The sequence below is a fragment of the Rhinolophus ferrumequinum genome, chromosome 18 (assembly GCF_004115265.2).
Source record: "Rhinolophus ferrumequinum isolate MPI-CBG mRhiFer1 chromosome 18, mRhiFer1_v1.p, whole genome shotgun sequence".
NCBI classification, from domain to species: domain Eukaryota; kingdom Metazoa; phylum Chordata; class Mammalia; order Chiroptera; family Rhinolophidae; genus Rhinolophus; species Rhinolophus ferrumequinum.
Genome location: NC_046301.1, coordinates 49,039,341 through 49,062,440, shown reverse-complemented (window position 1 = coordinate 49,062,440; position 23,100 = coordinate 49,039,341). Strand labels below are relative to the sequence as shown.

At 39.9% G+C, this 23,100-nt stretch overlaps 2 protein-coding genes across 2 annotated transcripts; both read right to left on the bottom strand.

Moving 5' to 3' along the window:
* Positions 1 to 12,865: 12,865 nt before the first annotated feature.
* Positions 12,866 to 13,696, bottom strand: LOC117038478 (olfactory receptor 7A17-like). The gene is made up of 2 exons (XM_033135446.1): positions 13,349 to 13,696; positions 12,866 to 13,063 (listed from the first exon to the last, which is right to left on the bottom strand). Exons 1-2 carry the CDS (start codon positions 13,694 to 13,696, stop codon positions 12,866 to 12,868), a joined length of 546 nt encoding a protein of 181 aa, XP_032991337.1.
* An 8,281-nt stretch (positions 13,697 to 21,977) lies between these two features.
* Positions 21,978 to 22,907, bottom strand: LOC117038477 (olfactory receptor 7A17-like). Its single transcript, XM_033135445.1, has one exon. The coding sequence runs from the start codon at positions 22,905 to 22,907 to the stop codon at positions 21,978 to 21,980; it is 930 nt and encodes a 309-aa protein (XP_032991336.1).
* Between the last annotated feature and the right edge of the window lie 193 nt (positions 22,908 to 23,100).

The following is a 23,100-nucleotide window of genomic DNA, read 5'->3' as shown; positions in this document are numbered from 1 at the left end:
TTGTGCTTTCAAATGCCTCCTAGCAGAAATGTAATGCAGAGAAAGGAAATAATGCAAATGTTATGTGGCAAATGAAGGTGATGAACATGTAGGTGATCACTGTACTAGTCTTTCAGTTTTCCTCTATGTTTAAAATATGTCATTATAAAAAGTTGAAAAATATGTTATGCCACTGGCATATCCTCTGGGCTTCAGTGTTGGTTTTTTTCCTCTTATTTTTTTTGTAGTTTGTTCCTTTTTATTGTTTATTGCTAAATAGTATTCGACATATCACATTTCGTTTATCTACTCACCAGTTTGTGGACATACAGAGGGTGCCAAAAAAAATGGACACACGTTAAGAAAGGAAAAAACTGTACTAAAATAGTAATACAATGAATGACGCTAGTATTCATTTGATTAACGCCATCTTTTGAGCGAATGTCATACTACATGTTGCTACTGTAATTCAATTCAACTTCAAAAAGTAATATGTAGATAACATCTTTTAAAATATGCACATTTTTTTGACACATCCCTCGGTATGCATTGTTTGGGCCAAATGAATAAAGCTGTCTTGATTATTCAAATACCAGTTTATGCGGCTTCAATGTTTTTATAAAAAAGTAGCTTAAAACATTAATAATGTTTTTAAAAAATGGCTTGTGCTCCAGCCGCATACAGTAATGTTATTGTTCAAGCCTCAAGTTCAATAAATTTCAATAAAACCAGAAACACTAGAATTTTCAGAAAAGGTTCTTCTGGGTAATTTAGCTTTCAGGTAAACGGAGGGTTTGATGACACGGTATCTTTTTGTTTTGTTTCAATGTGTCCCCAAATTCTGCTTTTGCAAGCATAGTACAATAAGCCTAACAATGTTTCACACAAAATTAAAGGTTTGCAGGGTCTCCTGATGACCAAACAGGGAGCTCAGTCCAGGACTGCAGAGAACAATGTCCAGCAGAATGCGTTCTCTGGGCTTTGAATCTAGAACACAGCAGGAGGTTGCTTTCCAAGTAATTCCTTATATGGGTTATTTTTGTAAAACCTGCTCCTAATGATCTCAGAACCATTTCTTTGTGCCTGACTATATGTGAGGCACTTTACATAAACGTTCATACTCTCCTAAGCTCACAGACTCCTGGTGGACAGGTGTCACACCAGTGAAGATGGTGGCCCTGCAGTGCTCTGGCCACATAGCACACGCACCTTCATTGTAATCAGGTGTGTCTTCCAGGTCTGTTCTTTCTATTCTACTGCTTGGTGCCAACCTGCACATGTAACTGCGTCTCTGAAAAGAAAATTCTACGGACTCAGGAGTAAGCGATTTGGTTTGTTTTCATAGTCTCCTACCAGGGCCAGTTGATATGCTAGCAAATTCCTGCACTAATTTCTGGGAAGCAAGCTGATTACCACCTATGTATTCTTGCTCATCTCCTGAGCAGAATAATAATTGCCAGCACTTATTGGAACATAATGTATGTCAGATACCGTTAGGGTATTTTTAGTGATTTTCTCATTCAATCTTCTCCAATATCTATGGAAAAGGTACTATTAGCATACACATTTCACAACTGAGAAAACTGAAGAGTCTCAAGGAAGTGAAGTTGCCCATGGATGAAAAGATTATTCCCTTCATTCTCTTTTTATTAGTTTCAGGTGTACCAAAGTATGTAACGGTGAGGCATTTACACCCCTCCAAAGTGATAACCCCCTTCCCCAATCTACTACCCCTCTGACATCGTATGTAGCTGTTACAATTTCGTTGACTCTATTCCCTATGCTGTACTCCACATTGCATGACTATATATATATTAAATTATAGTTGATATTAAATATTATTCAGCTTCAGGTGTAAACAGAAAATATGTTTTTTAATTATTTAAATAAAATTTTTAATGAAATATTTTTAAAATAAAATTATTTTTATAAATTCATTCAATTTTAATTACTCATACATATATTAGAATTCTTAACCTTTAAAAACCTTACTTTCTAGTGAAAAATAAGAAACAAGCAATTGTGAATTGTCTGTTACATGAGACTTTATACATTTATGAACACATATTATAATTTCTAGAAATATATTTTTGCATAACACATACCTCAAGGCTATGGGCCCCCCCAGTACTTAGCACAATTATCCCCAGAAATTACTGCTTCTCATGGTGAGCTTCTTCCCTGTCTCCTGGGTGAAGCATTGGATGCAAGTCTCTCTCACAATTCTTAAGTAACGCTATCATCCTTTCTTCAAGAATTTCAAAAGTAGAGAACCAATGATTTCACTGATATGTGGTATATAAAACTGAAAACAACAAAAGAACAAGACAAGCAAATGAAGGATCAAAAACTCATAGACATAAACAATAATTTAGGAGTTACCATAGGGTAAGGGGGGAGGGAGGCTTCTAGAAGAGGGTAACCGGGGTCTAATATATTTGATGGAAAGAGAACTGACGCTGGGTGGTGAACACACAATTTGAGATATAGATAATGTATTACAGAATTGTACACCTGAAATCTATGTAACTTAACTAACAATTGTCACCCCAATAAACTTTCACTTAAAAAAAAAAGAATTTCAACCAATTATACAGGTCTGGTTTAGTAGACTGTTGTTTCCCACACCTATTTTATATGAGGTCTGACAATTACGTTTGTGAACTCATCCTAGAAAAAGTGCTACATACCTCATTGTTGAATGTCACTGTGGTCACCTTTGAAGTACTCCCCTGAGAGGCTATGCACTGACACCAGCATCTAGTCCACCCTTCAAAGCAGTTTTAGAACTCTTTATGGAAAGGCCATCAGAGCTGCATCATATTACGCTTGATGTCCTAAATGTCATCAAAATGTCTTCCTTTAAATATTTCTTTCATCTTTGGGTGAAGAAAGAAGTCATTGGGGGCCAGATCAGGACAGTAGGGAGGGTGTTCCAATACAGTGATTTGTTTACTGGCTAAAAACTCCCTCACAGACAGTGCCGTGTGAGCTGGTGCATTGTCGTGATGTAAGAGCCATGAATTGTTGGTGAAAAGTTCAGGTCGTATAACTTTTTCACGCAGCCTTTTCAGCACTTCCAAATAGTAAACTTCTAAAACTGTTTCTCCAGTTGGTACCAATTCCAAATGAATAATCCCTCTGATATCAAAAAAGGTTAGCAACATTGTTTTGACTCTTGACTTGGACTGATGGAACTTTTTTGGTCATGGAGAATTGTCTGACTTTTTTGTGCACTTTGACGCTTTGTTTCAGGTTCATATTGGTACACCCATGTTTCATCACCAGTGATAACATCTTCTTGCCTCTCCAAAAGGTCTTAGCAAACTTTGACTCTCCTTTGCTTTTGTTCATCAGTGAGCTCCTTCGGAACCATTTTTGTACACACCTTTCTCATGCCAAGATTTTCAATTAAGATTTTCCTAACTGTTTCTCTATCAATGTTTACTTGGTCTGCTACGCTTCTCACAGTCAGCCGACCATTCTGATGCACATTTTGACAAATTTTTGCAATGTTTTCTTGTCAGTTCTGCTCATTACTGGCCGCCCTGACTTCTTTTCATCAGTGACGCGTTCTCTCCCCTCGGAAAAACATTTAATCCATTTGTACACTGCCGTTTTCTTCATGGCTGTCATGCAGGGACTCTGGTCCCACTGTCCGCACAAGAACTCAGGATATGGTGAGTCCCAAAAGGAACACCAACGGAGCCATGGATGGGGGCTCATACCACTATGTTCTTGCTGGCGGCTGGGTTGGAGACACAGGAAGCAGGATCTATATGATCTGCAATCCGCCGTCTTCTCTGCCAACCAAACAACCCCCTAGCGTAGCCACAGTAGTTATATTAGTGGCTAATGGTTAACCGGTTGCAGCTGATGGCCAACTAGTTACAGCTAATGGCCATCTAATAACCGAGCCAGCACCTTTCCACGTGAGGCCGAGAGCCTGGAACTGCTCTCTGGGACTCTGTCCCTACAATAGCATTATCCCCATAAACTTGGACTAATGTGTCCCTGATTTCACCTCCACTTTTGCCAAATTTAACAACAAATGTAATGTTTGTTCATTGCTCTAATTCAAGCTCAGAGATTCTCACGACAGCACACAAAAACACACAACGGTAATAATGAACGCCACTCAGCAAGACACCGCCACACATCGATACGAACACAGCTGTGAGACACTGATATGCCACGGCTATGAAACCTCCCCGAGCTGTTTGTACAAACCTTACCGAGGTACAAACCTCCCCGAGCTGTTTGTACAGTGCTGCCTATGTAAGTGCATGGTGGCAAAGGTAATTATAGTCTCAAAAACTATAAACACATTGAAATTAGAACATGACTTACTGGCAATCAAAAATAACACAGGGGCCAAAACCCTTGGAATGTGGTCGTCAACGACGTGGCTTACATGCACATCACCCCACCGCAGCCTCTGCAGACGAAAGCTCAGGAAGCCACAGGCAGCCACTGCGAAGCCCTCCAAGGTCACATGGTCCTCATGGTCCCACAGTCAAGTCTGAAGCAGCAACCTCAGCCAAGACCACGCTGGGTTGTTGGATCCAAAAGTGTGACATTTCTGCACATTTCTTTAATGTCTGGCTTAATAAAAGACAGCTAGATCTCAACAAACAAGTGAAAAACCGGGTTTTCAGTCTGGGATCTACCCCATCTTAGCATTTTGAACCTGGAGAGACAAGCGGAACATTGCAAATGCTAAAATGGTCACCCAAGCAGTGCAGACAGTGGTGTCCATCAGGGTGGCGACAGATCTGAGCAGTGTGTGTAAGAGGCTCAGCCCAGTCCCTCCTGTTGGAAACTGAACGGCTATCTCTGATGATGAGGTGAAATGTCTCCATTGCTTCCTTACCTCTTGGTCCCAATTCCACAGCCCCGTTTCAGTTCCTAGTCATCTCCCATCTAGCACAGGCTGGAACCCCTCTAGCCAGATATTCGCATTGACCCATGGACATCTCAGGACATTACGAAGCTGATCATCGAACTCCCTGATTTGTATCCCCCCTACTGACTCTCCAATGGAGATAGAAGCCAAAATTCTGTAGCTCCAAACAGGAGGCTCAAGTCTCTGTGACCTTCGTGCCAGCTTCACCGTCACAGGGCCCTGCCCTCGCTCACACTGATCTCCTTAACGTTGAACTTGACTCCCAGCTTCACCTGACACCACAGCATGAGGCTCAGAGCCTTTACACACCCAACTTTCCTCTGCTTGCAGTCTCCCCACTGGTCTTTCTGGAATTTTTTACCCCATCTCCTTTCTCAAAATGACGGATCCTCTCCTTCATGAACCTTTTTTTTTCCTTAACATTATCAAGGTTTTCCTGGGATAATGCACATTCTCATGCACTTAATTTAGGTGTTAGGGTTCCCATGATATAATTTTTATTTAATTCAATGTCTTTTTTTCCCTGCCAGACAGTGAGTGCCTCCCCCACCAGACTTGGTTCAGTTGGGAACAGCAGCTGAATAAGTATCTATTCCATGATGGAGAGAACATATTCTCACAACAATTGCCGATGATAAGAGGGAAAAGAGAAGGAGAAAATACTAACCTAAGTAGGGAGGACACGCTAGAGGAATGTTTTCCATAATCTGAGGTCTGGACACATTAAGGTGTCAGACGATGGCCTGTAAGAATGAAATAGAGTATAATTAGTAAGTCACAAAAGAACATATTTGTATATGCATAGTGAGGGTACATAAATAATCATCTCATGGTTCTCTTTGTTCAGGCGTGTGTGTGTGTGTGTGTGTGTGTGTATTGCTGTTTTGTGTGCAGGCATGCTGGATCGCAATGTATAAGGAATATCTTACTTTGGGACACACTCAAAAAAAACCAGGAATCCACTGCCATAAATGCAAGATTAGTTTAAAACGGTCAGTTGCTGCCGATGAGGGAAAAGCAATAAGATGATGAGCCCAGCAGAGAGCCAGATGGAGAAAAGAGGCAGCCAGCGTGGGTGTTCAAGTTACCCAGGAATCAAGGGACCACACACCGATGGGACCTTCCTTCTCCTCTGGCCTCGTTACGCGTCCACCTCAGCCCCTGAGCTAACTCTTATTCCTGTCCTATCCGTGTTTATTTGATCATCCTTGTTTTTATGTGGCCCAGTAGTGGGTCAGGCTGGCCCTTCTCTCACTTTTTTTGTGGAATTCTTTCCTTTGCTCTTCTTGGCCTTTGAGTTTTGACCTCTTTTGTGTCACATCTGATGGGTACGCTCATCTTGGTTCCGTTTACTGTCCAACATGCAAAGTCCTCCCCAGACATGTTCTATGAGCTCCAGCTAAGGCCACAACTATTGATAAATCCCCTTTCTTCATACATTTATCCCCGAGGACATGACATCATACCACAACCATTTCATTATAATGTGAGATCAAATAGCAAGGACCACCCTTATTTTGTTCACTTATGTGGTTTCACAAAGGTATGCATTTATATGGAAAAAATGTTGACAAATGGAAATCTCATAAAATTAAAAGAATGGTTGGGAAAATAAAATCAGGTTCAAAACAGTGGATTCCAGTAACTCTATGTAGTAAAACTGAATAAAAATGTAAGACTAATCCTTCAAATACAATAATTTAATCACATCAATATGGGTCTCTAATTCATATAAATGGGCAAAGACCTGGAATGAAACACATAGAAATATACTTTTGAAAAGCAGTGGAGAAAGCAGTATCTACTGTTATAATTTCTACCCGCAACTACATAAATGGATTCAAATATGCTTAGGGAAAGATAGAGGCAATCATTAATGAATGCAAAAAAGTGCTTTTCACAAGATGGGAGAGGATGTATAAGTTTTTACATTTAAAAGTAATGGGGGGAAGACACAATATGACAGAGTGATAGAATTGACTACACAAAATTTATAACCTCTCATACAATTCCCCAAACACATCTGTACATATATAAAGGATTCGAATGCCAAACAGGAGAGTCAGTGGAAAAAACTTCAATTTAACGTATTAAAAAATTAATTAGTGGGTATCTACCCCAAAAAATCTGAAAACATTTATCTATAAAGGCATATGTACCCCTATGTTCATTGCAGCATTATTCACAGTGGCCAAGACATGAAAACAACCAAAGTGTCCTTTGATAGATGATAGAATAAAAAAGCTGTGGTACATACACACAATGGAATATTATTCGGCCATAAGAAAAGATGAAATACTGCCATTTGGGACAACATGAATGGATCTTGAGATTATCCTGCTAAGTGAAATAAGCCAGACAGAAAAAATTGAGAACCATATGATTGCACTCCTATGTGGGATATAAAAACTGAGAGCAATAAACGAACAATAGAAACAAAGAGACAAAAACTCATAGACAGAGACAATAGTTTATCTGTCAAATATGTGGTGATGGAAGGAGAATTGAGTTTTGGTAATAAACATATAATGCAATAAATACATGATGTATTATAAAATTGTACACTTGAAACCTACGTGATTTTACTAACCAATGTCACCCCAATAAATTTAATAAAAATTTCTTGAAAAGAAACTGTAAAAAAAATTTAATTAGTCTGCCTAGCAAGCAAAGATGGTCATCTCTGAACTCTGAGCTAAGCTGGTTAGGCTCTTAGGTGACCTCAGGTGAATGTTCTCAGCTTCCATCCTCTCTGACCCTTTCCTGACATCTCTGCTGGGCTCTGACTCACCTGGATGGGGTCTCTGAGAGGGAGGACTCCGTGTGGAAGTCAGAATTACTCCCTAGGAGGTTGATCATGGCAATTGAAGCTCTGTCCTTAGACAAGACAGCAGGAAGGAGTGAAGCAATGGTCCCCACCAGGCTTAGGAATCCAAAAGCAACAAACATGTCTTGGAAAGCCCAGGCTTGCATATGTTGCAGTGGAGATACTTTCAGCTCCCTTTATCTGCTCATTAGGCACTGCTTCCGTTGTGACTGCCACCTCTGGGCACCCGATTTCCCTGTGGGACACTGGTCTGGACTGAATGGAAATTTTTCCTGCTGATTCTTAAAATTAACCAGCCTAAAATAATCCTTATGCCAAATTGACAAATTCTGTTCCCCTGCAGCTCCTAGTCCACACACCTGTTCAGCATGTTACTATACTGAGTACTGTCCGCAACTGTAACAGGATGGGAAGTATTCGTGCAATGTGTTGCATTACTGTTACCATGGCTACGATGCCACTAGGCGATAGGAAGTTTTTAGCAACATTATAATCACATGGAGCATCATTGTATATGAGGTTCCCTCCTGGACCTAAGTGTGATTATGCGGTGCATGACTGTATTCACTCATTTCAGAGCTTATGATAAATTCTGTGTTGTTTCGTTTACACGGGAGCCCTTGAATGCCACTAAATAACACAGTTCTGAAAAAGACTTTGTAGGCAGAATAATGGCCTCCAAAAGATGTCCACCTCCTAGTCCCTGGAAACTGTGAATATACTATTTCTTACAGTAAGGGGAGGACTAGGGTAGCCCTTGGAATATGGTTGCAATCAGCAGGCTTTAAGATAGGAAGAAGATTATGCAGGTGAGACTAATGTAACGACCGCAGTCCTAGAATGTGGAAGAAAAGGAGGAATAGTCGGAATCAGAGGGAGATTGGAAGATGCTCCAAGCTGCTTTAGAGATGGAGAGAGGGCCATGAGGCAAGAAATGCCTGTGGCCATGAGAAAGTGGAACAGGAGAGGAAAGGGACTCTCTCCTAAAGCCTCCAGAACGAAGCAGGTGGCAGACATCTTGATTTTAGTCCATGGAGATTTGTTTCAGGGTTCTGAAATCTGAACCGGTAACTATATGAATTTGTTTCTTTTATGCTCCTACTGTTGTAATTTGTTATGACAGGAACTTAACACATTTATTGAATAATTTTTTTTTGATAGGAGAGTAAATTTTAGCCTCTCGGTTTATTCTATTTGCCTCCCTTGATTAAGTGCATTTGTATGGAAATCCCACCTTAAGCGGAAGAAGACATCTGAAGTCAGTTTGGGGCATTTGTTCCCTGAGCTGCTGTAAGGAAGTCTCCATTGCATAAAGGAAATGTGGTTCTGACTTTGAAGCCTTTGTGCATTAAGATAGGAAATGTATTCAGTACTGACATTCAGGTCAACCATTCTTCTTTAACTCCATGCGCCTAAAAGTTCTAATTCTCCTAGTTTCATGTTAATTTAACCACTCATTCTTTTAAATTCTATTCTCTCCAAATTTCTTTCCAGTTTCCTTTCACATGAAAGATGACATTAATGAGTCTGTGTTACTGTGTGTGTGTGTGTGTGTGTGTGAGTGTGTGTGTGTGTTTACCTGAAATAGAGTCAGGCAAAAATGTACATATATGTACGTGTACATACACTCCTTACCTGTGAAAGAGTTCTTAGACTCACCGACTATTTCCAAACAGTTTATTTATTCTAACAGCATCCACCTGGTCTAGGTTCATCATCCCATATCACCATCAGAAATGCAGAAATAAGGGTGCTTACATTTTTTACAATCAAATAAAAAAGCAATTAATTATATATTGATTACATATATATATTAATTACATATATTTATATAATTTATATATATATACATATATATGTATATATATACATATATATATATATATATATACTCATGCAATATGTATAGTAACTTTTGTATGGCTCATTTAATTCAGCAATGGATGTATTTTAAAGGAGACTCAAATTTGGAAAGATATTCTGTGCTCAAATTAGAAGAATCAATATTGTTAAAATGTCCATACTACAGTTAAAGAGAAAATCACAAGCCCAAAATCGCATCTAAAAGTTCAAAATCGTGCTAAAAGTTCATGAGGCCAAACTTAGATTTAATATGGGACCTCTCGGCAGTTTCAACCTCTGTTAGAAATGTAATCTTAATCAACCAGTCTGCAATTTTCTGTGAAAGCACTGGTCACAGGGTCCCTCTCCATCCCCCACGGAAGGAAGAGGGAATCCGTAGGATAATAAACCTCGCTGTTCCCTTCCTCGCCCCCAAAAAACCCAGGTCTAAAATTTATCTTTTCTTTTCCTTTGTTAATAGCTCCTCACCCCACCCTTCCTCCTGTGAAAGCTTTCCATTTTGTGCAACCACTGGCTGTTCCCTTCTGGTTGCTGGAAGGGATGCTGCCTCATTCACAAATCACTTAATAAATAAGCCAATTACATCTCCAAACGTACTTGGTTGATTTTGGGTGTTTTGTTGGGAATTGCATTAGGTCAACAGATTGCGTTGGGTAGTATATGTTGTGTCATTAAAATTAACCCCTGGTTGTTTGCAAAAGGTGAAAAGAATTCACAGATTCAGCCCTAAATGAGGAGAGCAAGGAAATAAGTTTATTCAAGATGAAGGAAGGTGGCCTAGATATTGCCAGGGCAGAGGACTGCACCTACCTTCAGGTTAGCTTTTTCTTATATAGCAAAGTGTAGGTAAATTTCCTTATGGCAGGAGATGTGACCTATAGACTGAGGTCATTTGATTGACATATGTCGGTTATATCACTAGTTTCTTTCTGCACATGCTCTTTCCCAGAATGCATACAGAAAAACACACGGGGGGTGGGGGGTGGTGTGGGGGGGGGACGGTAAGCCTTAACGTTCATTCCATTCTAATTGCATTATAATTAGGCTAGAATTCAACTAACGGGCAGGTTTTGGCCGTCTGCGCATGTGTGAAGAACCAGTTAAAACCAGTTGGGTCTTATCTCCTCTTTTTAGGAGGGTTTAAACATCTTAGATTTACTTCTAGGGGATGAGTCTGGGCAGTTCCTGGGGCGGGGATGCAGGCCTGGGCAGTGCCCCTTAAGGTTCACTTTTATTAACCCTTTTCTGCCTCATCAGTATGGACATTTTAACGATGTTAATTTTTCCTGTCTGATACCACAATATAGGCTTTCATTTATTGTATCTTCTTCAATTTCTTTCTTCAGTATCATGTACTTTTCTGAGTATAGGTCTATTCTCTCCTTGGTCCAATTTATTCCTAGGAATCTTTTTGATGCAATTATAAGTGAGATTGTTTTCTTTATTCTGATAGTTCGGTATTAGTGTATACAAATTCAACTGATTTCTAAATATTAACTATGCATGTTTCTCAGGACTAGAACAAATCATCTTAAAATTGATTCACAAAAGACCATGAATAACCACAGCACTCTTGAGAAAGAACCAAGTTGGAGATATCATGTTACCTGATATCAAGCTATACTACAAGGCTACAGAAATGAAATGGCATGGTACGGGCATAAAAACAGACACTTAATTCAATGGAATAGAATAAAGAGCTCAGAAATAAACCCACACTTACATGGTCCTTTGGCTATGACAATGAGGCAAGAATATACAGTGAGGTAAAGACAGTCTCTTAGATAAATGGTGTTGAGAAAACCAGACATATACATACAAAAATATGAAACTGGAACACCTTCTTACACCATATACAAGAATAAACTCAAAATGGATGAAAGACTTAAATGTAAGACTTGGAACCATAAAACTCCTAGAAAACAAAGTAAATTCTCTGACATTGCTCTTAGTAACATTTGTTTTCTGATATATCTCCTTGGGCAAGGGAAAGAAAACAAAAAATAAACAAATGGAACTACATCCAACTAAAAAATTTTTGCCCAGCAATGAAAACCATCAACAAAATGAAAAGACAACCTAATGAACAGGAGAAGACATTTGCCAGTGATGCTTCGGATAAGGGTTATACACCAAATTTATAAAGAACTCATATAACTCAACCTCAAAAAAAAACAAAAAATCCCATTTGAAAAAGGACACAGGACCTGAATAGACATTTCTCCAAAGAGGACATATCAATGGCCATATCAATAGGTATATAAAAAGATGGTCAAGGTCGCTAATCATCACATTAAAACCACAATGAGATATCAACTCACAAGTAGCATGGCTGTTGTAAATCGATGAGCAACAAGTGTTGGTCTAGGATGTGGAGAAAAGGGAACCCTTGTGCACTGTTGGTGGGATTGCAAATTGGTGCAGCCACTATGGAACACAGTATAAAGTTTCCTGAAAAAATTAAAAATAGGACTACTGTATGAGCCAGCAATTCCACCTCTGAGTAATTCTCCAAAGAAATCCAAAACGCTAATTAGGAAAGATACATATACCCTATATTCACTGCAACACTGTTTACAAGAGCCAAATATGTAAGCAACCTAAGTGCTCGTCAGTTGACGACTGGATAAAGAAAATGTGGTACATATGTACAATGGACTATTACGTGGTCATAAAAAAGAGTGAAATCTAACCAATAGTGACAACATAGGTAGATCTGGAGGGTATTATGCTAAGTAAAACCAGTCAGACAGAGAAAGCAAATATCAAAGGATCTCACTTATATGTGGAATATAAAGACCAAAATAAATAAAACAGAAACAGACGCTTATTTACAGAGAACAAATTGATGGTTGCCAGAGAAGTGCGGGTTAAGGGGCTGGGTAAAACAGTGAAGTGATAAAGAAATACAAATTGGTAGTTACAAAATAGTCCCAGGGATGTAAAGCACAGCATACAGAATATAGTAAATAACATTGCAGCAACTGTATATAGTGCCAGGAGGTACAGACTAATGGGGGAATCACCACATAAATTATATAAATGTCTAACCACGATAGTGCACACCTGAAACTCATATAAAATAATATTGAATGTCAAATGTAACAGAAAAAGCAAATTTTTTTTAAAAATTATGGACAGATGTTGACCTGAAACAAATGGAAATTCCAGAGTATAAATAAAAGAAGGAAATTCCACAAACATAATCTGATCAAAGAATCACAATGTCTGGTTTTAGACTTGGAGCCATGAAACCAAGGGCACTTTTTCAGTCAGGACGACCGTCCCTTTTATGCTGTCATCCCAAAGGACCTTTTCAGAGCCCCCTTTATGTCTTTATTCCTGAGACTGTAGATGAAAGGGTTCAGCATGGGGGTGACCACTGTGTACAGGACCGAGGCTGTAGCACTAGACTGTGCATTGTGGGTAGCAGGAGAGCTGAGGTACACTCCTAGGCTTGTTAAATAAAATAAGGAGACGACCGAGAGGTGAGACGCACAGGTAGAAAATGCCTTATACTTCCCCTGAGCCGACGACATTGCACGTATGCAGGAAATGATCTTGGAGTAAGAGTAAAGAATTCCAGCCACGGGACCACCACCCAGTAGCACAGTTGAAAAATAGATCACTAGGTTATTAACAAAGGTGTCAGAACAGGCAAGTTGGATCATCTGATTGAGTTCACAAAAAAAGTGGGGGATTTGCAAGTCTGCACAGAAGGACAGCCTCAGCACCATTAAGCTTTGTAATAAGGAATTAAGGACACACGTAATCCAGGAAACAAGAAGCAGCAGTCCACAGATCCGGGGGTGCATGATGACCGTGTAGTGCAGGGGGTGACAGATGGCCACAAAGCGGTCATAGGCCATCACGGTCAGGAGGAAGTTATCCAACATTACAAAGAGTAGGAAAAAGTACATCTGTGTGATGCAGCCTTCATAGGTTATGACTTTGCTCTGCGTCTGGATGTTCACCAGCGTGTTAGGGACAGTGGTGGAGGTGAAACAGATGTCCACAAAGGACAGGTTGGAGAGGAAGAAGTACATGGGCGTGTGCAGGTGGGAGTCTGAGCTGACGGCCAGGATGATGAGCAGGTTTCCAAACACAGTGATCAGGTACATGGAGAGGAAAAGCCCAAAGAGGAGGGGCTGCAGGTCTGGCTCCACTGAAAGTCCCAGGAGAACAAATTCTGAAACTCTTGTAAGATTCTCTGGTTCCATGAGGAAGAAATGACTTCCAAGACAGGAAAATCACATGAGTAATTTTCATACAAATAGACTTTACTCAGATGCTCTAATGCTACAATTTATATTTTGCAACCTAGTAATTAACTTCAATATTTTTGTTTGGATCTTGTTCCTTTTAGGGGTTTCCTGTGCCATCTCAGATTAGGAATTTTTGTCCCAATCTGCTTCCTTCCAAAGGTATCATGTATTCTTCAGTTTTCATGAGAAATTCTTCATGTATTTCAGGAATATAAATTGAGTGCTCACCATGTTTTAGGTATTGACTTGATGCAAAGTAATTGTGGTTTTTGCAATTATTTTAACCTTTTAAACCACCATTACTTTTACACCAACCTAATACTACTATCTAGTGTGACTATTAGAGTTCTGAAAACCAGTAGTTCATACAAGTCAATGAAGGAGAAAAAATACGCAGGCTAATAATAAAAATATATAGAGTTTCAGATGGTGACAGATCATATCAAGAAAGGAAAAGCAAGTTTTAAAATATAGTGACTAGTGTGTTCTCTTTTTCATGGGCATTTAGTCAAGTCCTGCAAACATGGTGACATATGAACAGAGACCTCAGTGAAGTAAGGTAGGGAAAGCAAGGAAAAGTGGGCACGTATGTATCTGGAAGAAAAAATAGCCAGTGCAAAGGGCCTGGCGTGGAGCAGAAGGCCTTTAGTGACCTGTCCAAAGTGAATATTGGAGTATCTGATGGACCTTGATTATGTATTTTCAGGCTGCTTCCCAGCATTGTTTCTCACCCAGAAGGATTTTGTGCCTGGGGTACCTGACATTGCCTGAAGGAATCCTGATAACGCCTACAATCCACAGGAAAGCACCCACACCCAACCATTATTCAGCTCCAAGTCAACAGTGAGAAGGTGAGCAAACCTAGTCAAGACCAGCACTTCAACCTGTAAGTACCTACGGTCAACAGCATCCTACCAGACGCAGAATCTGAGTCAGCAGGTCCTGGGGGCTCAGAGAGTTTGCATTTCTAACGAGCTCCCAGGGGGTGTTGATGCTGCAGCTCCTGGTCTGTGGACCACGCTCTGAGGAGCAAGGTGAGGTCCTGTGTCAGCGTCAGGGGCAGGCAGGTTCAGGTTTTCTGAATCAAATATTTCTTTGCAAGAATTGTTAAAGCAATTAGTGTGCTTACGCATTCCAGAAACTGCAATAAATTCTGTGCTCATTTCTCTTACGTAAGGGCCCCTGAGTGACACATAATAATGCACTTTGGTTTTATTTTAGTGAGGAGGGCACAGCGGGGATCAAACCGGACATCTTGGGGTTATTAGCACCATGCTCTAACTAACTGAGCTAAGCGGCCACCCCAATAATACACTTTTAAGAGACTTTGTAGTGAGCAGAATAAGGGCCTCCAAAATATGCCCACACCCCAGTGCCTTTGCATTTGATATTTTTATAGCAAGGGAGGATTAGGGTAGGAGATGGGACAGGCTTGCTAACCGGCTGACATTAAGAAGATGACCCAGTGTCATCCAGGTGGCAGGAACGTAACCACAATGGTCCTCTATGTAGAAGCGAGAGACAAGATGAAGAAGCTAAACTGCTGGCTTTGAAGGCGGAGGAATGGCCATGAGCCAGGAAAGGCAGGTGGCCAGAATACAGACTGAAATAGGAAGGGAAACAGCATTTCACCTGAGCCTCTAGAAGGAACCCAGCTCTGCAGACATCTGATATTAGCCCATGACACTCATTTCGGGCTTCTCACATCCAGAACTGTGAGAGCATATGTCTGTTTGTTTTAATCAACTCATGCGGGAATATTTTACAGCAGCAATAGAATCTAATACAGACATTTATTCAATGTAATTTGAAGAGGGGACGGAGTTGAAGCCTCTCCATTGGTTCATTAGCTTCCCTGGTTAAGAGCATTGTGTTTGAAAACCCACATGAAGTAGAAAAGAAATTTTAAATCAAGTTGGAGATATTCCACCCCATTAGCTGATACACTGAAGTCCTCATTGCATAAATGTAATGTGGTCTGACTACAATGCTTTTGTAGCATTAAGATTTAAGGTACAAGGGTGACCTTCATTTCTCCATCACTAAACTCTTTTGTTCTCAGCACTGTGTCCTCTTTGCCCAGAAGTTGATCAGTCCTCAATTTATACTCCCCAGTGCATGACAGAATTTCTCATTAAAAATATAGAAGACAATGACCACCAGGGTGAAAAGGCTGAATGTAGGCTAGGAATCCCTAATTAACTGTTCCAACAGAGAAAGAGAACAGGCAACAAACCGAAATATAGGCAGCCTCGCCAGGAATGAAATAATTCAAAGTAAAATTATTTGGTATTCTTCTTTCTACTTAATAAATTACTTCTTCATGTGAATACCCAGCAGGAGAGAAGATACTGCAATGTACGTCTCACAAACGTGGGTGGCAAGGGAGTTCCTACCTCCACTGGCCTGCATCTTACCAGTGAATACAACACATGCTCAAATACACCCCATCTTAGAAATTTCACTTCACTGCACTGGGCTCCCCACCTAACACTCCATTTTCCTACTCCCCGAACAGTGAAACTCCTCAGATATATTTTCATTGTACTGCAACCATTTTATGCATCTCACTCATTCTACAGGGTCACCTAACGGTACATCCATGCCCATCCCTCAGTTGTCAACTATGGCTCCTATATTGCAGATTTAAGCATCCTATTAGAATATTAAATGAATTAATTAAAAATCAATTACTTAACCAAGAACACAGACACGGAGATCTCTAGTCTCCTGGCTGGGCTGATTAGGGTCGCAGTGACTCAGGTGAGTGTTCTCAGCTTCTGACCTCTCTGACCCTTTCCTTCAGTACCTGCTGGGCTCTCAGACTCACCTGGATGGGTCCCTGAGAGGGAGGACTCTGTGTGGAAGTCAGAATTACTCCCTGGAAGGTTCATGATGGAGACTGAAGCTCTGTCCCCACACGAGACAGCAGGAAGGAGTGAAGCATCAGTTCACAGCCAGCTCAGGAGTCAAACGCAACACCCAGGTCCTGTCCACCCACGTGGTACAAGCTGAGGGACCGCACAGAGGAGCGTTACCGCGCTCTGTGGATCTGCTCATCGGGCACAGTTCCCTCTTCTTATTCCCACTGCTAAGCATCCAATTTCCCCCGGGGCCTCTGGACTAAACAGAAAGGAAATTTTTCCTAATGAATCTCTGATCCCAGGAGACCGGGTTAGAAGTCAAGTGAATTTGGGTTTTATTTCTTCATGTGCTTGATCTCCCTGTTTTAAAAGGACATTAATCCAGGGCTGGCCCAGTGGCTCAGGTGGTTAGAGCTCCATGCTCCTAACTCCGAAGGCTGCCGGTTTGATTCCCACATGGGCCAGTGGGAATCATTCTGCCGCAGCCCAAGGAAACACACAATGTCCCTTCTACCTCACGGCTGTGGGCCCCCCAATACTCGGCACAGTTATCCTCGGGTGTAACTGCTTCTCATGGTTCATTTCTTCCCTGTCACTGCGTGAAGCACAGTGATGCCACGTCTCTCTCACAATCACAAATTCATGCTATCATCCTTTCTTTAAGAATTTCATCCGTCATATGGGTCTGCATTAATTCTTCCTTTTGCAAAGAGAACTGGCATTTTAAGGAAACTGATCAGGCTGCGAGGTCTAAATGGGGAGATAAGTTCGCGGAAGTTTATGAGCCCACGTAGTAAAACTCTATGGTCCTAACTTCCTTTTCAAAAAAACTCTGTGGTTCCTGTCCCCCTTATACATATGTACAGATATCTATCTACCGTTTTAGAACACGGGCCTCACTGGGTCTCCAGGTGCAGGTGCAGGGTGGCAGCCATCTTTTTCCTTGTTCTTTCTTTTTCCCAAATAAAACCTTTTAGAGGATGAACTGCCGACTCAATATTATTTGTCAGCCGACAGCATTGAGATAAGTCAATTTGGGGAATTTGTTCCCTTAAACGCTCTAATGAATTCTCCATTGCATAATATATTGTGGTTCTGACTCAGGCCTTTGTGCATACAGAAAGGAAATGTATTCATTACTAAAATTAAGGTCAAACATTCTACATTAAATCCATAGGCATAAAGTTATAATTCTTCTAGTTTCATGTTAATTTAACCATTCATTCTTTAAATTCTATTCTCTCCAAATTTCTTTCCAGTTTCCTTTCACATGAAAGTGATATTAATGAGTCTGTGTGATGCGGTTGTGTGTGTGTGTGTGTGTGTGTGTGTGTGTGTGTGTGTGTGATGGTGTGTGTGTATATTTACCTGAATTAGAGTCTGGTAAAAATGTACATATATGTATGTGTACCTACACTCCTTACCTGTGAAAGAGTTCTTAGACTCATCAACTATTTCCAAACATTTTATTTTTTCTAACAGCATCCACCTGAATTAGCTTCATTATCCCATATCACCATCAGAAATGCGTAAATAAGATCCAGGAGATTATATTATGTACAATCACACAACAAAGTAATTAATTATGTATTGATTATATATATAAATTATAAATAGTTATATAATTTATATACATAATTATCTATAAATGTATATATATATACATATTCATGCAATATGTATTCTTAATTTTTGTATGGCTCAGCAATGGATGCATTTTAAAGGAGACTCAAATATGGAAAGATGTTCTCTGCTCAATTTTTGGAAGAATTGATATTGTTAAAGTGTCCATACTACAGTTAAAGAGAAAATCACAGGCCCAAAATGGCATCACTGGTGGTAAAAACCCATGAGGTCAAACTTAGATTTAATATGGGACCTAATGGCAGTTTCAACCTCTATTAGAAATGTAATCTTAATAAACAAGTCTGGAATTTTCTGTGAAAGCACTGGTCACGTAGGAATTCTCAATCCCCCATGGAAGGAAGAAGGAATCTGAAGGATAAAAAACCTTGCAGTTCCCTTCCTGCTCCCAAAAAAACCCTGGTCTAAACTGAATCTTTTCTTTTGTTAATAGGTCCTCGCCCCACCCTTCTTCATTGAAAACCTTCTATTTGGTACAACCTTGGCTGTTCCCTTCTGCTTGCTGGAAGGGATAATGCTTTATTCACAAATCACTTAGTAAAGCCAATTACGTCTCCAAATGTACTTGGATGATTTTTGGTGTTTTGATAGGATTGCATTAAGTCAATAGATTGCTTTGGGTAGTTTAGACATTTTAACGATGTTAATTTCTCATCTCCGATACCACAATATAAGTTTCCATTTATTGTATCTTCAATTTCTTTTCAGTGTCATGTACTTTTCTGTGTATAGGTCTATTCTCTCCTTGGTCAAATTTATTCCGAGGAATTTTTTTGATGATATTATAAATGAGATTGTTTTCTTTATTTCTCTTTCTGATGGTTCAGTATTGGTGTATAAAAATTCAACTGATTTCTAAATATTAACTTTGCATTTTTCAAGGACTAGAATAAATAATCTTAAAATTTATATGGGACCACAAAAGACCATGAATAACCACAGCACTCTGAACAAAGAACCAAGCTGGAGATATCATGTTACCTGATATCAAGCTACACTACAAGGCTACAGTAATGAAAACAGCATGGTATGGGCATGAAAAAGGACACATAATTCTTTTTTTTTTAATTAAAGTGTATTGGGGTGACAATTGTTAGTAAAGTTACATAGATTTCAGGTGTACAATTCTGCAATACATCATCTATAAATCCCATTGTTTGTTCACCACCCAGAGTCAGTTCTCCTTCCATCACCGTATATTTGATCCCCCTTACCCTCATCTCCCACCCCCCACCCCCTGTCCCGTCTGGTAACCACTAAACTATTGTCTGTGTCTATGAGTTTTGTTTCTCATTTGTTTGTCTTGTTCTTTTGTTGTTTTTGGTTTATATACCACATATCAGTGAAATCATATGGTTCTCTGCTTTTTCTGTCTGACTTATTTCTCTTAGCATTATGTTCTCAAGATCCATCTATGTTGTCACAAATGGTCCTATTTCATCTTTTCTCACCGCTGAATAATATTCCATGGTGTATATATACCACAACTTCTTTAGCCATTCATCTTTCAAAGGACATTTCGGGTGTTTCCATGTCTTAGCCACCGTAAATAAAGCTGCAATGAACATTGGAACACACGTGTCTTATGGATAAATGTTTTCTGATTGTTTGGGTAGATACCTAGGAGTGGGATTGCTGAGTCATATGGTAATTCTATTGGTAATTTTTTTGAGGAAACTCCACACTGCCTTCCATAGCGGCTGCACCAATCTGCATTCCCACCAACAGTGTATGAGGGTTCCTTTTCCTCCACAGCCTCTCCAACACTTGTTACTATTTGTCTTGTTGATGATAGCCATTCTGACTGGGGTGAGGTGATATCTCATTGTGGTTTTTATTTGCATTTCTCTGATGATTAGTGATGTTGAGCATTTTTTCATATGTCTATTTGCCATTTGTATGTCCTCTTTGGAGAAATGTCTCTTCTGGTCCTCTGCCCATTTTTCAATTGGGTTGTTCGTTTTTTTGTTGTTGAGTTTCATGAGTTCCTTGTATATTTAGGATATTAGCCCCTTATTGGACGCACTGTTTGCACTAATCTTCTCCCATTCAAAGGACACATAATTCAATGGAATAGAACAAAGTGGTCAGAAATAAACCCACACTTGCGTGGTCGTTTGTGTATAAAAGTGAGGCAAGAATATACAGTGAGGTAAAGACAGTCACTGCAATAAATGGTGTTGGAAAACCTACATATATGGGAAAATATGAAACTGGTACACGTTCTTCCACCATACACTAGGTAAACTCAAAATGGATGAAAGACTTAAATGTAAGACTTGCAACCATAAAACTCCAGAAGAAAACATAGGCAGTAAATTCTCTGACATTGCTCTTAGTAATATTTGTTTTCTGATATATCTCCTTAGGCAGAGGAAACAAAACAAAAAATAAACATGTAGAACTACATCCAACTAAAAGCATTTTGAACCGCAATGAAAACCATCAACAAAAAGAAAAGACAACCTACTGATTGGGACTAGACATTTGCCAAATACACATCAGATAAGGGTTATGTCCCAAATTTATAAACAACTCATACAACTCAAACTCAAAACAACAAACCATCTCATTTAAAAAGGGCAGAGTACCTGAATAGACATTTCTCCAAAGAGGACATACTAATGGCCAATAGGAATATAAAAAGAAGGCCAAGATCACTAATCATCAAATTAAAACCACAATGAGATATCAACTCACACGTGTCAGACTGGCTGTTGTACATCAATAAGCAACAAGTGCTGATGAGGACGTGGACAAAAAAAGAACCCTCGTGTACTGTCAGTGGGATTGCAAATTGGTGCAGCCAATATGGGCCACAGCAATTCTACTACTGAGTAATGATTCAAAGAAATCCAAAACACTAATTAGGAAAGTTATATGAACCCCTATCTTCACTGCAACACTATTTACAATAGCCAATATGTAAGCAACCTAAGTGCTCATCTGTTGCAACTGTCTATAGAAGATGTGGTACATACGTGCAAAGGATTATTATGTGGTCATAAAAAAAAAATTCTTACCATTTGTGACAACATGGATGGACCTGGAGGTTATTATGCTAAGTAAAACTGTCAGACAGAGAAAGACAAATACCATATGATCTCGCTTATATGTGGAATGTAAAGAGAAAAAAAATAAAACAAAAACAGATTCATATTTATAGAGAACAAAGTGATAGTTGCCAGAAAGGTGAGGGTTGTGGGGCTGTGTAAAGAAAGTGAAGGGATTAAGAAATACAAATTGATATTTACAAAATAGTCACAGGGATGTAAAGCACAGCATACAGAATATTGTATATATTCACAGCATAAAAATAATATTACAGCAACTATATATAGTGCCAAGTGGGTACTAGACTAATGGGGAGATCACTACATAAATTATATAAATGTCTAACCACTATGGCGTAAACCCAAAACTAATGTAAAATAATATTGAATGTCAACTATAATGTAAAAAAATAATTTTTAAAAGTCATATACGGAAGTTGAACTCAAAGAAAAGGAAATTCCAGATTATAAACAAAAGAAGAACAAACACAATCTAATTAAAAAATCATAACGTCTGGTTTTAGACTTGGAGCCATGAAATCAAGGGCACTTTTTCAGTCAGGACGACCGTCCCTTTTATGCTGTCATCCCAAAGGACCTTTTCAGAGCCCCCTTTATGTCTTTATTCCTGAGACTGTAGATGAAGGGGTTCAGCATGGGGGTGACCACTGTGTACAGGACCGAGGCTGTAGCACTAGAGCGTGCATTGTGGGTAGCAGGAGAGCTGAGGTACACTCCCAGGCCTGTTAAATAAAATAAGGAGACGACCGAGAGGTGAGACGCACAGGTAGAAAATGCTTTATACTTCCCCTGAGCCGACGACATTGCACATATGCATGAAATGATCTTGGAATATGAGTAAAGGATCCCAGCCACGGGACCACCACCAACCAGCACAGCTACAAAATAGATCACCAGGTTATTAACAAAGGTGTCAGAACAGGCAAGTTGGATCATCTGGTTGAGTTCACAGAAAAAGTGGGGGATTTGCAAGTCTGCACAGAAGGACAGCCTCAGCACCATTAAGCTATTAAACAAGGAAATCAGGACACTCATGATCCAGGACACCAGAACTAACAGTCCACAGAGCTGGGGGTGCACGATGACCGTGTAGTGCAGGGGGTGACAGATGGCCACGAAGCGGTCATAGGCCATCACGGTCAGGAGGAAGTTATCCAATTCTGCAAAGAGTAGGAAAAAGTACATCTGTGTGATGCAGCCTTCATAGGTTATGACTTTGCTCTGCGTCTGGATGTTCACCAGCATCTTGGGGACGGTGGTGGAGGTGAAACAAATGTCCACAAAGGACAGGTTGGAGAGGAAGAAGTACATCGGCGTGTGCAGGTGGGAGTCTGAGCTGACGGCCAGGACGATGAGCAGGTTTCCAAACACAGTGATCAGGTACATGGAGAGGAAAAGCCCAAAGAGGAGGGGCTGCAGGCCTGGCTCCTCTGAAAGTCCCAGGAGAACAAATTCTGAAACTCTTGTAAGATTTTCTGCTTCCATGAGCAAGACGTGACTTCCAAGACAGGAAAATCACATGAGTAATTTTCATACAAACTGACATTACTCAGATAGCTCCAATGTTACAATTTATATTTTGCAGCCAAGTGATTAACTTCAAACTTTTATATGGACCTTATTCCTTTTAGAGCTTTCCTGTTCCATCTCAGATTAGGAATTTTTGTGCGTTCTTCTT

Coding starts and splice junctions, on each gene's coding strand:
- LOC117038478 (XM_033135446.1), bottom strand. CDS start 13,696: ATGTACCTGATCACTGTGTTTGGAAACCTGCTCATCATCCTGGCCGTC. Junction 13,064..13,348: donor TGCTGCTTCTTGTTTCCTGG/ATTACGTGTGTC, acceptor TGTGCGTCTCAC/CTCTCGGTCGTCTCCTTATT.
- LOC117038477 (XM_033135445.1), bottom strand. CDS start 22,907: ATGGAAGCAGAAAATCTTACAAGAGTTTCAGAATTTGTTCTCCTGGGA.